Raw genomic sequence first — 14,723 nt, 5'->3', positions numbered from 1 at the left:
CCTTTTCTTGTGTCTGTACACCTAGCTCAATTTAACTCCTCTCTCTCCACCTAAAGATCTGCCCCTCATGATTCAAGATTTAGACAACTTTATGAGCACTTAGGGTTTAGGTTGCTATTATGATTCAATTACATTGTGGACCAAGAAAAATTCTGAGTTGCTTGACAATACAGTAATTTTAACATTTTAATGAGACATTACAATCACCACTTCAAATAACTTATTTTCCAAAGGTCAACTGAAAAAGAAGCCTACTGAAAGTGAAGGGTATCTGAATGTGTTGCATTCCTGCAGAGGTGCGGTATGCAAAACAACTGTGCTAACTTCACAATAAATAGAAAAGTAAAATAAGTGCCCTGTCACTGAGTGAGCGCTCTTGTTGGCTGAATGATTCACGTAGAGGCCAAATGGCTATAAGTGACACTACTGAACGACTCTTCATTTTCTTTCCCTACTCTTATCTTTCATTTCCAAACTAGATAACCTTTTAATGAAAAGAATTCTGAAACAGACCATCCCCTACATTTGGGAGCCATTGTTTATATGACAATGAGAGTTGATGTTTTAACTCTGCTGACACTTAGAATTTAAAAATAAAAACGATTTAAGTGCATGTACTTATCTCTGCTTCAACAAACAAAACACGGGAATTTAACTGAATCTTGGTGACTCAAGTTCATGATAATCAGTGTGCTAGGGGACACGGGACAGAGGTTCTAGTACCGGATTTATCAATTGGTAGCTACTACCTAACAAGGCCTTGGTTTCTCACCTGTAACTTAATTGCCAAGATCCCTTCTACTTATATTTTTATTAATAGTTATACAGGAATATGATATAGTAAAACTTTAGGAAATTCTAAGGTGGGTAGATCTTAACTTTCCCTTTCAATCTTGGCTGTCTTCTGTGTCTTCCCCAACCAATAAAAGGCTCAAAAACTTGAATTTCTGGATGACATACTTTTGAGCTATAATTAATATTTCTTCTCTCTTCTCCAGGATAATCCTTTTTGTTCTCTTCTGACACCACCCATGGGTTTTCTCCTTGTTGCCCTGTCAACCTTCTAGTAACTGTCACTTTTTGCCATACCTCCACCTTTTTTCCATTTGTGTCTTTTCGACCAATGAAAACACATTTTCTTATTAAATAAACAGCTTCTGTAACCTTCATTCGACTGTTTTTGTAAATGCTTCTACTCAGACTGTTTGGATAGCTTAACAGTTCAGAGTTCTAACATTTTCTATAATTATATAAGAAATAGTTTTTGAGCATCTACATGTGCCAGGCACCATGACAGCCCTTTACCAACCTGGGAAAGAATTCTTTCAATGTGTTCCGTCATTAAAGTGGGGAAGCAGCAGATATGACAACAAAAGCACAGGTAACAAAAACAAAAATACACAAGTGGGACACACTAAGAAGCTTCTACACAGCAAAGGAAACAACAGGATGAAAAAGCAACCTATGGAATAGGAGAAAATATTTGCAAACCATGTATATAAGAAACTCTTATAACTCTATAGTAAAATAAACCAATAACCTGATTAAAAAATGGACTAAGCACTTGAATAGCCATTTCTCTAAAGATGACATACAGATGGCAACAAGTATAGGAAAAAATGCTCAATGCCACTAATCATCAGGGAAATGCAAATAAAAACCACAAAAAGATATCACTTCACACCTGTCAGGTTGCTATTATCAAAAAACAAAAGATGATAAAGTATTGGCAAGGAGCTGGAGAAACTGGAACCTTTGCCCACTGTTGGTGGGAATATAAAATGGTGCAGCCGCTACGGAAAGCAAAACTACCATATGATCCAGAAATCCCATTTCTGGGTATTTAACCAAAAGAAATGATATCAGAATCTTGAAGAGATATTAGCACTCCCTGTTCACTGCCGCACTATTCACAAGAGTCAAGAAGTGGAACAACCTGTATGTCTGACAGATAAATGGATAAAGTAAATAAATACACACACACACACATACACATATAGTCTGGAATACCATTCAGCCTTAGAAAAGAAGGAAAGTCTGCAATAGCAACAACATGGATGAACCTTCAGGACATTATGCTAAATGAAATAAGCGAGTCACAGGAAAATACTGCATGAATCTACTTATAAGAAGGAATGGCACTGCTTCCTGAATGTGAATTTCTCTGCTTGCAGGACCAGAAATGATTACAAGTTTCTGTAGCAGTGGATTTGTTGCTACCTTCCAGGCAGCTGCCTGGATCTTGTAACTGATCATGTTCTCCTTATTGAATAACCTACTAAACACCTTTGCACTAAATCAATTTGTGACTCACCTTTAGCAAGTTTACAGGCCTTCATTAAATCTACTTGTGTACTCATGCCAATGCTGGTTCTATCTTACTTTGTTATAATATCAAATTCTTTTACTTTTGTTCTTCCCAAAATTTTTACTATTGATGTTTAACATTCTTAATAATTTTTATAAGCCACCTTAAATCATTTTTGAAAAATTGTTTAAAATTGATTTTAAAAAAGACTTCAAATTCCATTAAGGGGGGGCGCGGACAGTAAAATGTAGCGCCTGTGTACACAGGTATGGAGCAAGACTTCTGAGGTTCAAATTTTGACTCCTCTAGTGACGAGCCATGTGAACCTTGGGCAAGTTACTAGACACTGCTGGATCTGGTTTCTATTGTAAATGGAGACATACAGATATAGAAAACAAACTTATGGTTACCAGGGGGTAAGGTGGGGGAGGGACAAACTGGGATACTGGGATTGATGTATATACACCACTATATACAAAACAGATAACTAATAAGTACCTACTGTAGAGCACAGGGAACTCTACTCCTCAATACTCTGTAATGACCTATATGGGGAAAGAAGCTAAAAAAAGAGTGGAGATACATATATATATTTATATATATACACACACATATATATATATATATATATACACACACACATATATATATATTTAACTGATTCACTTTGCTGTACAACAGAAACTAACACACCATTGTAAATCAACTATATTCCAATAAAAATTTAAAAAAAATAAAATGGAGATAATAGTTCCTCTCTCAAAGCGTTGTTTTGAGTTTTAAATAAAATCAGTAATATACTTAGAATGATGCATTTAGAACAGTGCTTGGCACATAGCAAACGCTCAAATGTTAGCTGTGAGGAATTTTTATGCTGTAGTTTAGCATACATAGCTGGGTTTACAATCTAATGTCAGTCTAAACAAACCAGCATTCCCATCATATCATGTAACAATGTTTGGACATGATATTTTACAATGATTACTAGAAGAACTCTTTTGATCTTCCTTACTGTATTTTCTGCTGACAGTATTATCAAAGACAGGCATATTTCCTTAAGGGAAGCTGGATATTAAAATCTGGACTTATAAAATAGGTTCAAGAGTTCTTTGTTTTCCGTTAACATTTAAATATTAAAATTAAAACAAACACAACTGTGCTCTGCCACTGCCAGAAAGGATTTGAAGCAACAAAATATTAAGCTTCAATAAAAATGAGAATTTTTTTTTTAAAAGAAAGCAAGAGCTAAGGAAAAAGGTGTATATGAGTGAGATGGGAGAAAAACTGTATCAGAACAAGTTGGCTAAAGGAAGTTAACTGTAGTTGAAAACAGAACTTCATTTCCTCAGAGGGCAGCCAAAGCAAAGGGAGAAACATGAGAAGTATCCTGACTCTCTATTTCAATGAAAGGAAGCTGGCCCTTAATCAGGAGGAATACTTTTTTGTTTCTAAGCTAGCATAGGATACATGGGGAACACTGATGATAATAATTAAGAACTTTGACAGTAGTCAAAGAACAGAAAAAAAGCAGAGACAGTTTTTGGTAAATACCTCGTCTAAGAGGAGTCTCAATCTAATGTCCAAGGCTAAGTTCCACAGTCAGTACACCCTCCTCCACAAACTGTTCTCTACTCACTAAATGACAATTCGATCCTTCTAGTTAGTTATTCAGGCTAATAACCAAGTCGTCCTTGACTCCTCTTCGTTCTTTCACACCCCATATCTGATCTGCCGCAAATATCATCAACTCTGCCTTCAAAGCATACCCAGATTCTGGTTACTTTTCAAACCAGCTCCACTGCCCCCACGCTTTGAACTAAGTCGCCATCATTTTCCCCCAGGATTACTGCAACAGTCTCCTAACTGGTCTCCCTGCTCCACTTCAGTCTATTTGGATCCTATTAAAATCGAAGTCTGAGCATGTCATTCCCCTGTTCAAAATCCTATGGCCCCCCACTCATTCAGAATAAAAGCCAAAAATCTCAGGAGGCTGAGATCTAGTTCCACCCCCATGCCCCACTTCTTCTGTCTCTTTACCTCTCTGACCTAACCTGCTCCTCCTCTCCCTTCACACCACATGGCCACACTGGCCTCTTGGCTGTTACACAAATGTTCCAAGCATCAGGACCCTTGCAATTGGTGTTCCCTGTGCCTAAATGCTCTTCTCCTAAGTAGCCACTCCCGTCAGATCTTTACTCAAATACCACCCTTCCAGTGGGGCTTTCTGTTGCTCCATTTAATACTGCAAACACTCCGCACACCCACACACATCACACATGACGTTCTGTATCTCCCTTTTCTGCTTTATTTGTCCCTCAGCACTGCTCACTATCTATCATACTATGTCTTTTAATTTTCACATTCATTTCCATCTTCCCCACTAGAATGTAAACCCCATGAAGGCAGGGTTTTGTTTTGTTTTTTCCTGCTACATCACCCAGTATTAGAACAGGGCTTGCTGCACAGTGGATATTCAAATATCCGTTGTAAGAATGTGTGGGTAAAATTCTGAGGGCATGGCCTTAGAGTATACTTATATAGGAGTAATTCTGAAAGTGGGAGTGGGAGATAGAGTAATACAGTTCAGTTATGTAGTATTTTGGTGATCTGATTTGTTACATGGTTAATGCTTAGAACACAAAAACCAAAGAATGGATCACAGATCTTTCAGCCAGTGGTCTCTAAAGTGGGGTAGCATAAGATGATCGCTTGGGATAAAGGGCCAACATGTTGGAATTATATATTTTTTTTATAAAGTTAAAGAAATAATGGATGGACTTTCACTGGTGCCCTCACTCAGTCTATGTGTCAGAAGGTCACGCATCACACATGGTTCTTGGGGTACTCTTCTGAAGGAAGAGTGGAGTGAGAGTACTCATGTTAGATGTAATTATATATTTACATGATTATTTATTCCTATCCTATTTCACACATACTAGAAGATTTTTATATCATGAAAGTAAGCAATCACAGCTTCGAGAAGATAATGTGATGAAAGACTCCTCCTTTCTAGATATCTACCCTGTCTTGCTTCATGACCCTAACATTTTAGATGAAGGGAAATTTAATTCACTGTACAAAGTAAGGAACATTTAGATATTAAGATCACTTTGATAAAACAATTGAGCCATAAAGACTGTCTTTCTTGAGAGTGCATTTAGGAGACCTAAATACAACTTTTTCTCTTTGGCCAGAATACTGACATTCCCTTAATACAACTGAATAAGTAAAAGTATTCCGTTAGGCATTGGCAAAATGACAGAACTAATAATTAAAATGCTTGAACAGAAAAAGTATGACTAAAGATGTAAATTACCTGAGTTTTCAAAACTTAAATTTGAGAGAAAGTGAACCAGATTTTTCTTAGTTGGTAGGAGGAAATTCAGGCACCTTGGGAAGAACATGAACCTTTTATGATCACTGAGGCACTATTAAACGGTCTAGTATGCAACTTGCTACAAGTCATCTCTCCAGCAGGGCTTAACTTAGAAAAAGGCCTCAATTATTCAACCACTAAAGAAGTTCCTCTATTGATAAGTAAGAGATGCTCTCCCAAGAGAACCACAGATTTAAAGTGTTACATTAAATGCAAACTCCTCATCTATTTCAAGTGAATATTTTTGGAGTGTGGACTAGATCTGTCCACAAGTTTTTACTTCTGGTTTCCCATTTTCAGTTATGCAAAAATGAACTCACAAAGGCAAATTCAAATATCTATTTTGAAAAGTATTTACTCAGTTTGAATAAATTAATTGCAAATAAAAATCAGCTACAATATATAGCCTGAATAGAAATGACTAGAACAAATACAACACAGGACTTGATTTCCTTGCATTAGTCACAAAGCATGTGACAATCTAGAAAACTTCAAAATCAATTATATTTCTTTGAAAAAGGAGTAACAGCAGTTACTGATACATCACAACTAGTCAACTTATAATACAAAGTTTCCTGACATGCATTTCCTGAGTGAACCCAAATGATTTTTTAAAACAAGGAAATTTTGACAAGTTGAAGTAAAGTAAAATAGTTCATGGCTTCTAAGCAACAGGTTTTGTTTTTTAAAAACCAAAAGAAAATTCAGAACAGCACTGTAATAGGATAAATTAAAGCTGTGCTACCACATACAAAATTTTGCTAGAGTCAATTAAGTATAATACAACTTTTTGAACTAAAGGAAAACAAAAGATTAAAAAAATGATTCTGTCTAATCTAAAAGTGTACTGATTTCTACAAGTGTCACAAAGGGTTCGATGTAGTGCAACTGTCTATACTTTCCTTGTGGTGTGTTAAAAAAATAAAGGGGGGGTGGGGGGAGGGGAGAAGAAATGTTTTCTTGCTTCTGAAAGCAAAGAACTTACTGGAATTAGAGAATAAACTGACCATGCAAGTATGTCCCTCCATTTGGCTGTCACTGGTGCTCATTTGCCAACCAAGCATTTCCTTGAGTCACACTGTGGCAACTGTCCTTTTAGGATTCAAGCCCACAGTTAAGGCTGGTCTGTTAGATTAAAAAAAAAGAGCACTGTTGTCATTCAACCCTTTATATCTCTCTAAATTTCTTACCTGAATAAGTCCAAATACAGGATAGTTAATTAAGCATTTCTTTTTCTAACAGCAAATCAAGTCACTCTCCTTTCTTGTTATTTATGCTTTTCCTCATGGGAATGATTTTTTTTCTAGAAACAGTGAACAGATGAACCACAGTTTATATCTAAAAAATAAACTTGCCAAATGTTGCTGATACTAAAAACAGATTAGTTATCATGGGAGAAAAATAGATAATCTAGATTAAATTGCATATTCTAAGGAGCATGTGAAATGTTTCTTAGCATTAAGTTTTTGTTATAGTACTACAATTGGGAGAAACATTAAGGAAAAAAAATCTTTCCCGATTATCTTCAAAGTGGTTAAAAACAAACACCTCTTACATAATGGTAATTAATATGAATTCTTTTTTACAAAATATTCTAATTTACCAAATTCCATATTTAGATGGGGGTGGGGAGAGAGGCTCTCCTGTCCTTTTTCCTAACTTTGCAAATCCTTGAGCTATGCTTGCTAAACTACCATTCACACCAAGAGTGTGAGACCATCGTTACCATGCTACTCTACCAAGAACATTCTAAGATATTTTCTATAATAAAGATAAATAGAAAAAAAGTTAATATACATGTTGCTGTATTTTACAATGTTTGCAACAAACTGTAAACTAACATAGTTTGAACCAACAGTACCCTCAGTTATACAAAACAATTTTTCAACACTGAGGATGGGTGATTCAAAACACTAAATTGAAGGCATCAAATTAGACTATGTCTTTTTCTCCTCAAAATATATTTTCAAAACTCAGAATTCAGAAGTCTGGTACTTTTGGAAATTCCTTTGCTTGAGTTTCCCAGATTTTTGCTCAGAAATTGCTACTATTTATTATAAATGTTTAAAAAAATTCTTCATCTTAATGCAAATGACCAGAGCAGAAAAACTGTGATGTGGACAACAGGTTGGAAAACCCAAATCACTTAGCTTATAAATGTATAATGTAGTCCTGGAGGACAATGGTCTGTTAGTCTAGAGGTCCTTGGAAAATAAGTCTGATGTAGCCTTGTTCACCAGCCAACTGATGTGCACAAAAGGGACAGGCTGCATGAAAAGTATGAGTACCATGAGGAAGCGGGATCTGGGACCAGTAGGCAGTTGTCTTTTCTGAACACACATGCCCACACGGGCTAAACGCATGGGTTGGAGGGCCGGCGTCCACATAAAATCCAGCTTCACATCCAAGCCACAGAGGGACATAGGGACCAACAGACCTACACATAGGACATTCACGATCTTTTCCATCACGTTCTTCTTTGTTTCCCCAGTTATGATAGCCATGCACATGGCCGCAGTTCAGATACACCCATGGTTGCTTTTCATCAACAACATCTTTCCTCTTCATACTAGGAAATGCTAGTGTGTTGAACCCTACAGGGCACTGAGGTCGCGCTGCATTGATTTCCTGTCTTAAAGCTTCTAAATGCTTCACGGTAGGAGTGTGGGAAAGGCCTTCTGCAGTACGCCACAGCAATGTTGCACCACAGAGGTCAATTAATGAGCCATCTTGTAACTGATTGGTTTCAATTTCCACCTAGAGGAAACAAGAATCAAAGAAACACATTTACCACCTAAGAGTTTTGGTCTTACATGTTCCTTACTCAAGAATCAAGATTTCCTCTGGTTGTTTATTTAAGAAACTTGAATGGCAGTCATGAAAAATATGGGTTTGAAAATCAAGGATAAAATATTGAGTAGTAACTTATCTCTTTTCAGCTTTACAGTAAAGACAATTTATGATTAAAACATCTGGCTAATCAGTAAGTTTAATATTTCCAATTTGGTAAATATGTTGGTCAAAGATATACAGATACAAGTAGAAAATACACAGAATGCTGTTTAAATTGGGAAAGCTTAGGTTTTAAAATATATTAACATAATATAAAAGAAGAATAAACTTTTAGAGTGTTCTAATTGAAACATTAAGATATTATCCTCCTGGTATAGTATTTGGTAGTCAGCACTTGATAGCCATACTTGGTACTCTGTGTCAGCAAAAGATTTAATAGTTTTTGGGAATATGTAATGCACTCAGTCCAACTCACCCTATGAGTTTATTGTTGTTAAGTAAGAAGCTACATCTCAGTACTTACCATTTTCCCTCTCTGCTGAGCTGATCTGGTTTCACGCAGGCTGAATACATTTCCACATACTGATATTTCTCTCCATATTCCAGGCTTGGAGTCTTCTGTGAACCCATTGCGTGGATGCATAACAAGAACGCCATTGGTGGTCAAGCCATCCATCTGTCCATCTGATGTCTTCCATTTGGCAGCCTTCTCCTAGTAGGAAAAATAGTGAGCTTCTGTTTATTTATAATTGGGAAATAGAAGTGGTTATAAAATGTAACATTTAGGAAAAAAGCTTTTTACCCCAAGAAAGATGTTTTTTGATGAGTCAAATCCTGCAGCATAAATCCGTGCTGTAAAGGGGGGATTCCGTTCACATATAATTCTACAGGCAAATCTTGATATGGTGCTTTGCACTGACTGTGTATCAGAATTACTTTGACTTCCAGGAACTGTGTCAGTTACTACAAAGTCAATGGGACTTTCAGTCGACCGACCAATCTAAGGGAAAAACAAATATCTATAAACCTATTCAAAAGAACACAATGGAAAATCCACTCAAGAAAGGTACAGGGCTTTCCTGGTGGCGCAGTGGTTGAGAATCCACCTGCTGATGCAGGGGACACGGGTTCGTGCCCCGGTCTGGGAGGATCCCACATGCCGCGGAGCGGCTGGGCCCATGAGCCATGGCCGCTGAGCCTGCGCGTCCGGAGCCTGTGCTCCGCAACGGGAGAGGCCACAGCAGTGAGAGGCCCGTGTACCACAAAAAAAAAAAAAAAAAAAAAAAAAAAAAGAAAGGTACAAACAGTAAGGTGAAATCATTGAGCCTCTGAAATTTCTAATGCTCAAACTTATCATACTTAACTCTGGGGCATCTATACCCTTGAAAACCAATCTGTCACATTTCCTCTGATGTAGTAATCACTTAGAGCATAAAATTAAGTAGGAACTTACAACCCAGAATATATGAAACCTCAGGGAATTAAGAGTTTAGGATGGCTGAGATTTCTAGGTGGCTGGAGATTTTAATTTTAACCCCTTTGAACAGAAATATGTCTACCATGTATTACTCTAGTTTCCTTAACAGAATATAATGAACATAAAAGTAAATCTTTTATGATGACTCCAGGACATTACACTATGAATACCATTTATATTAAGCTGAACTGCACTGATGTCTTCAGGTGCTATAAAGGTGTAGAGGAATGCTGATCCTTATGTTAAAGGCTTACAAAGCCGTGCTTTGAGGTCTTATGTATACTTCACAGGATTCTTGTGTCTTTTCTGTCAGGTTGTCAGCTATCATTTCTTGCTGTTGGGCATGTTTGTCTCTAGCAGCATACCCCTCCTCTAACTAGTTACTCTAATTCTGCCATGGGTTGAGAAATCAAATAACCAAACTTCAAAGAATAGTATTTCAAAAGGTTCTTAGTGATGGCCTAAGGGATTCTCCAGGAAGCAGGGAAAAGTGCACGGACTTTGTGGCATTTATCTTATATGCCTAGATGTCCTTTTTGTTTTCTTCCTCGTTCTTGGCCATGTTTCAGAGAGACAAGTTTCTTAGAACAAAGTTCTGCTGGGTGAGGTGTCAGTGAATTAAACATCTTCAAAGGTCTAACAAGTATAAATTAATTGCATTTTGGAAGATGAATGTTGAAAAGAAAAAAGGAAATCAGTGGAAGAGAAGACAAAAGTGACAAATGTCACAGTTTTAAAGTAAACATTTAGAAATCAGTTCATTAATGTATTTGTTATAAAGTAGTAAAGAATACTGTTACTAAGAAAAAATATTGACCCTTTACAAAGATGAAGACTCTTAAGTCATTCCTTGCATAGTTGAACTTTAAGAATTCCTTATATCAGCACACTTTTAGATAAAATTCTTCAGTGTTTTTATCCTGCCACCAAGTACAAAGTCTTTATTTAGTTTGGATAGTGTTGGGGGAAATTTGTTGGTTAAAAAATGTAACATTGGATGTCCCTTTATTTTTAAGAATATGATATCCAAAGAAAATGGTCTCAGACCTTTGGAACTAAAAATATTTCTACTGTTCTAAAACATTCAGCATTCCATTAAAAGGATGTGGGGGAGAGTGACTTTAAAGAAATACTTCGTTACTGACTACAGCAAAGACACCTCCAGGCCTTTTCATATTCATTTAATTCTTGTAAAATAAAGAAAAACTGAAAAGTAATTGGGACTACAATTATAAGAACAACATTATTAGGTACTTTATGTCCCATTTGTTTCAAAAAAGCCCAAGGCCTTACAAAACCCAATATTAAGGGAGAAGATATCATGAATTTTGCTTATGTCTTTGGGTTTAGCTTTTCCATCATCTATCAATTTATAAAACCATCAGCACTGGATTGGTACAAAGAATGAGAGAAATAAAAACTGTTATTGCCAATAGCTTTGACCAAATATGTGCTGAGAAGCAAGTTTGACTCCACATATATGATGTGAACAGTTAGAAACTGCCTGTAGTTTCAGTTGCCTAGAGAGGAAGGTGACAAGTAATAGCAAAAAAAAATCATAAATGTGTACAGAATATCTCTTGGTTCCTTTTTTTAGATAATAATAGCTAATAATTATTATAGCTACTAATATTACTAGCTAAGTGTTTACCAGGTACCCGGCACAGTTCTGAGGACTTTAAAGGTATTAACACATTTAAGCCTCCTAATAGTCATCTGAGGGAAATTCTATTATTTGCACTTTATAGGAGGAAACTGAGGCAGAGAGTAACTAAGTAATGTTTACCAGGAATTCTGATTTCAGAGCCCATATTTTAACCATGCTACATGGACTTCTATATATGGGGTTTAGAAATCAATATATATTTTAATGAAATGCATTAAAATATGACAATCCTTAATGAGACCACAGCAAAAGTCACTTACAACAGGTTTTTAACTTAAAAAAAAAGTGTAGATGTTACAATACCTGAAACATATCAGTGTTGCTGTCATGAGTATATTCAACCACCACTGTCTGGGCCCGAGACAAGGTGTATGATATGCTATGCTGGTCCTTGTTGCTTATTGCCTAAGGAAGGAAAGATCAATAGCAAAAATTAGCAGGTAGGTTAATCAAAATAGATAATCTTTTCATAAAAAAAGAAAGGTCATCTACTTATTATGTGTGTAACATATTTTCCCCCTAAAATTTAGGGTAGAGATTAATAACTCTTGCATAACCTTGGCTGTGACAGTGGTTTCTTAGGTTAAGTGGGATGCAGAAGAATTCAGGCAGATCTCATTTTATTATGCTTCACAGATATTGCGTTTTTTTTTTTTTTTTTTTTTTACAAACTGAAGGTTTGTGGCAACTCTGCATTGTCAGATGATGGTTAGCATTTTTTAGCAATAAAGTATTTTAAAATTAAGGTATATACATTATTTTTTTAGACATAATGCTATTATTGCACACTTAGTAGAATACAGCATAGTGTAAACATAACTTTAATATGCACTGGGAAACCAAAAAAATTTGTTGTGATTTGCTTTATTGTGGTGGTCTAGAACTGAACCCCAAATATATCTGAGGTATGCCTGTACACTGAAGCAATTATAGAGTAAGAACATAAGTTCACTGTATAAAAACATTATACAATCTGAGTCTCCATTATAAGTATTTTAAATTATAAGGTAATCAAAACCAAACCCCAGGTAGAAACTGAAAGCAGGACTCAGTAGTGCTCTGATAAGGAGAAAATACAAAAGTAACTCAAAGAGGTTTAAAGTTAACAAATAAGCACAGATAATTGGTTTTCCTAGCCATTCTGTGACTCTATAGATGATAAATATTTGTCATATGCTGGGCTAGATACAGAAAAATTCATAGAATGATTAAACATACCAAAGGAAATGGATACAATGCTTATGACTGTACCTCTGACTTATGCCAAACTAAAAACATTGCTAAAAAGAAATTTTCAGTTTTGTTTTCAGGTGTTTTCTATGTATATGAGTTGATGATAATAGCAGAGGGGGAAAAACCTGCACAAAGGAAGTGGAAACAGGTTGCATAAAAGAAAAAACAGAAAAGACACAGAAGAATGATAACAGGCAGTAAAGAAGCTAAATGAAAAAACTTTCTTAATTAGAACTTTGCTTGGCATTATAAAATTTTACTTGGTTTTAATTTGTAGCTAATCTGTAATAGATAAAGCCTTAAACTCATAGTTTTAAGATAATTAAGATTGTGAAATTTTCAAAAATATAAAGAGAATAAACAAACACCTGGGTACTAACTACCCAGCTTTGCCATTCTTACTAATGCCATTTTTGCTTCTGATTTTTTAAAAGAAATTAAACTGCAGATATAATGAAGGCTGCTTACATGTCCTTCCCTACTCCCCTCTCTCTGTGGAGGTACTGAACCTCAAGAGTGCAGTGTAGGTCACTCCCATGCATGTGCTTAACATGTTTTACTACACATTTATGTATTCATAAACATTACAAAACGGTTTTAAAGGTTTAAAAACCTATAATTATTTTAACTCAGCATTAAGCAGCTGATTTTTCAATGAAAGAATTGCTCAGTATTTTGGAAGTTAATTCTTAATGGCTAAAGGGATTTAAAAACAAAGGTTTTGGGTACTTTGAGGTTGTAAGCCCTGATTTTTTTCTGTTGTTGCTTGTTTGTTTTTTAAACTATCAGACCTACTCTTAGATTGAGAATAAGAACTATGTCAAGTTCTCACTGGACTGGAAGGCAGGGTTTAACCACTCATCCCAGATGACTGCCAGACTAAACAATTAGTTTTCTTCATGACCTCATTACCACATCCCTCCAAAATTGAAAGAGGAAAATGTCAATTTTTGATCCCTAAGATTCTTGTTGCCTAGTAAAGATGAAAAGGAGCCAACAATGAAACATTAAGAGCATGACAGTAAAAATATGAAGAAAGTACAGAATAGGAAATTATAGAAGTAAGGATCAGAAAGATTTCTGATAGTGGGTCTCAACCAGAGGTAATATTAGCTGTGTAAGGGGCATTTGGAAATATGTAGGTGCATCTTTTGGCTGTCACAATGATTTGAGGGCTTAAATGGCATTTAGTGGCTGGGGACCAAGAATATTAAATATCCTACAACATGTAGGACAGTCCTGCATAAAGAAGAACTAGCACACCCAAAATGTCAAGAGCACTTCTGTGGGGAAATACTGGAAAGAAGCTCCTCAGGGCTTCCCTGGTGGCGCAGTGGTTGAGAATCCGCCTGCCAATGCAGGGGACACGGGTTCGTGCCCCGGTCCGGGAAGATCCCACATGCCGCGGAGCGGCTGGGCCCATGAGCCATGGCCACTGAGCCTGCGCTCCGCAATGGGAGAGGCCACAACAGTGAGAGGCCCGCGTACCACACACACAAAAAAAGAAGCTCCTCAGATTGGATCAATAAGCCTTTCACTCCACCACCTGCTTATTATTTATCAGCACATCCCTTCTCTGCAAAGGAGCAGAAAGAAACACCTAAAAGAAACTGTCCCTTTTCTACATTCACTGGTTCTCAAACAGTAAAAGAGGAGACCACTCAAGGCATGAGAACTTTTGTTTAGACATCACACTGGATATAAAACAAAGCCAAAAATCCAACTGACTTCAGGGACCAGAGCTGTGACCTAGAGCAAGACACTGTATGCCTATTTCTCTCTCATTTATTAAACCTACAAAAATATACCTCAGATGGTGTAATATTAATGTACATTCTGGGGCTGCTTAGCTAAAGATATAGATACTTCC

The 14,723-nt window shown here is 36.4% G+C and overlaps 1 protein-coding gene across 4 annotated transcripts in view; it reads right to left on the bottom strand.

Moving 5' to 3' along the window:
• Positions 1-4,651: 4,651 nt before the first annotated feature.
• PELI1 (pellino E3 ubiquitin protein ligase 1) overlaps positions 4,652-14,723 on the bottom strand; it is a 325,875-nt gene continuing 315,803 nt past the window's right edge. For all 4 annotated transcript variants that reach the window (XM_067007513.1, XM_067007515.1, XM_059078793.2 and 1 more), the window contains 4 exons: positions 11,924-12,025; positions 9,280-9,477; positions 9,001-9,189; positions 4,652-8,441 (listed from right to left, as the gene is read on the bottom strand). In XM_067007513.1, the coding sequence (XP_066863614.1) occupies positions 7,875-8,441; positions 9,001-9,189; positions 9,280-9,477; positions 11,924-12,025 (1,056 nt within the window). In that variant the 3' untranslated portion in view covers positions 4,652-7,874. The remainder of the gene's footprint in view (positions 8,442-9,000; positions 9,190-9,279; positions 9,478-11,923; positions 12,026-14,723) is intronic.

The sequence above is a fragment of the Kogia breviceps genome, chromosome 11 (genome assembly GCF_026419965.1).
Source record: "Kogia breviceps isolate mKogBre1 chromosome 11, mKogBre1 haplotype 1, whole genome shotgun sequence".
NCBI lineage: Eukaryota > Metazoa > Chordata > Mammalia > Artiodactyla > Physeteridae > Kogia > Kogia breviceps.
Note: the sequence above shows the minus strand (reverse complement) of the source record. Positions and strands in the feature narration are given on the sequence as shown.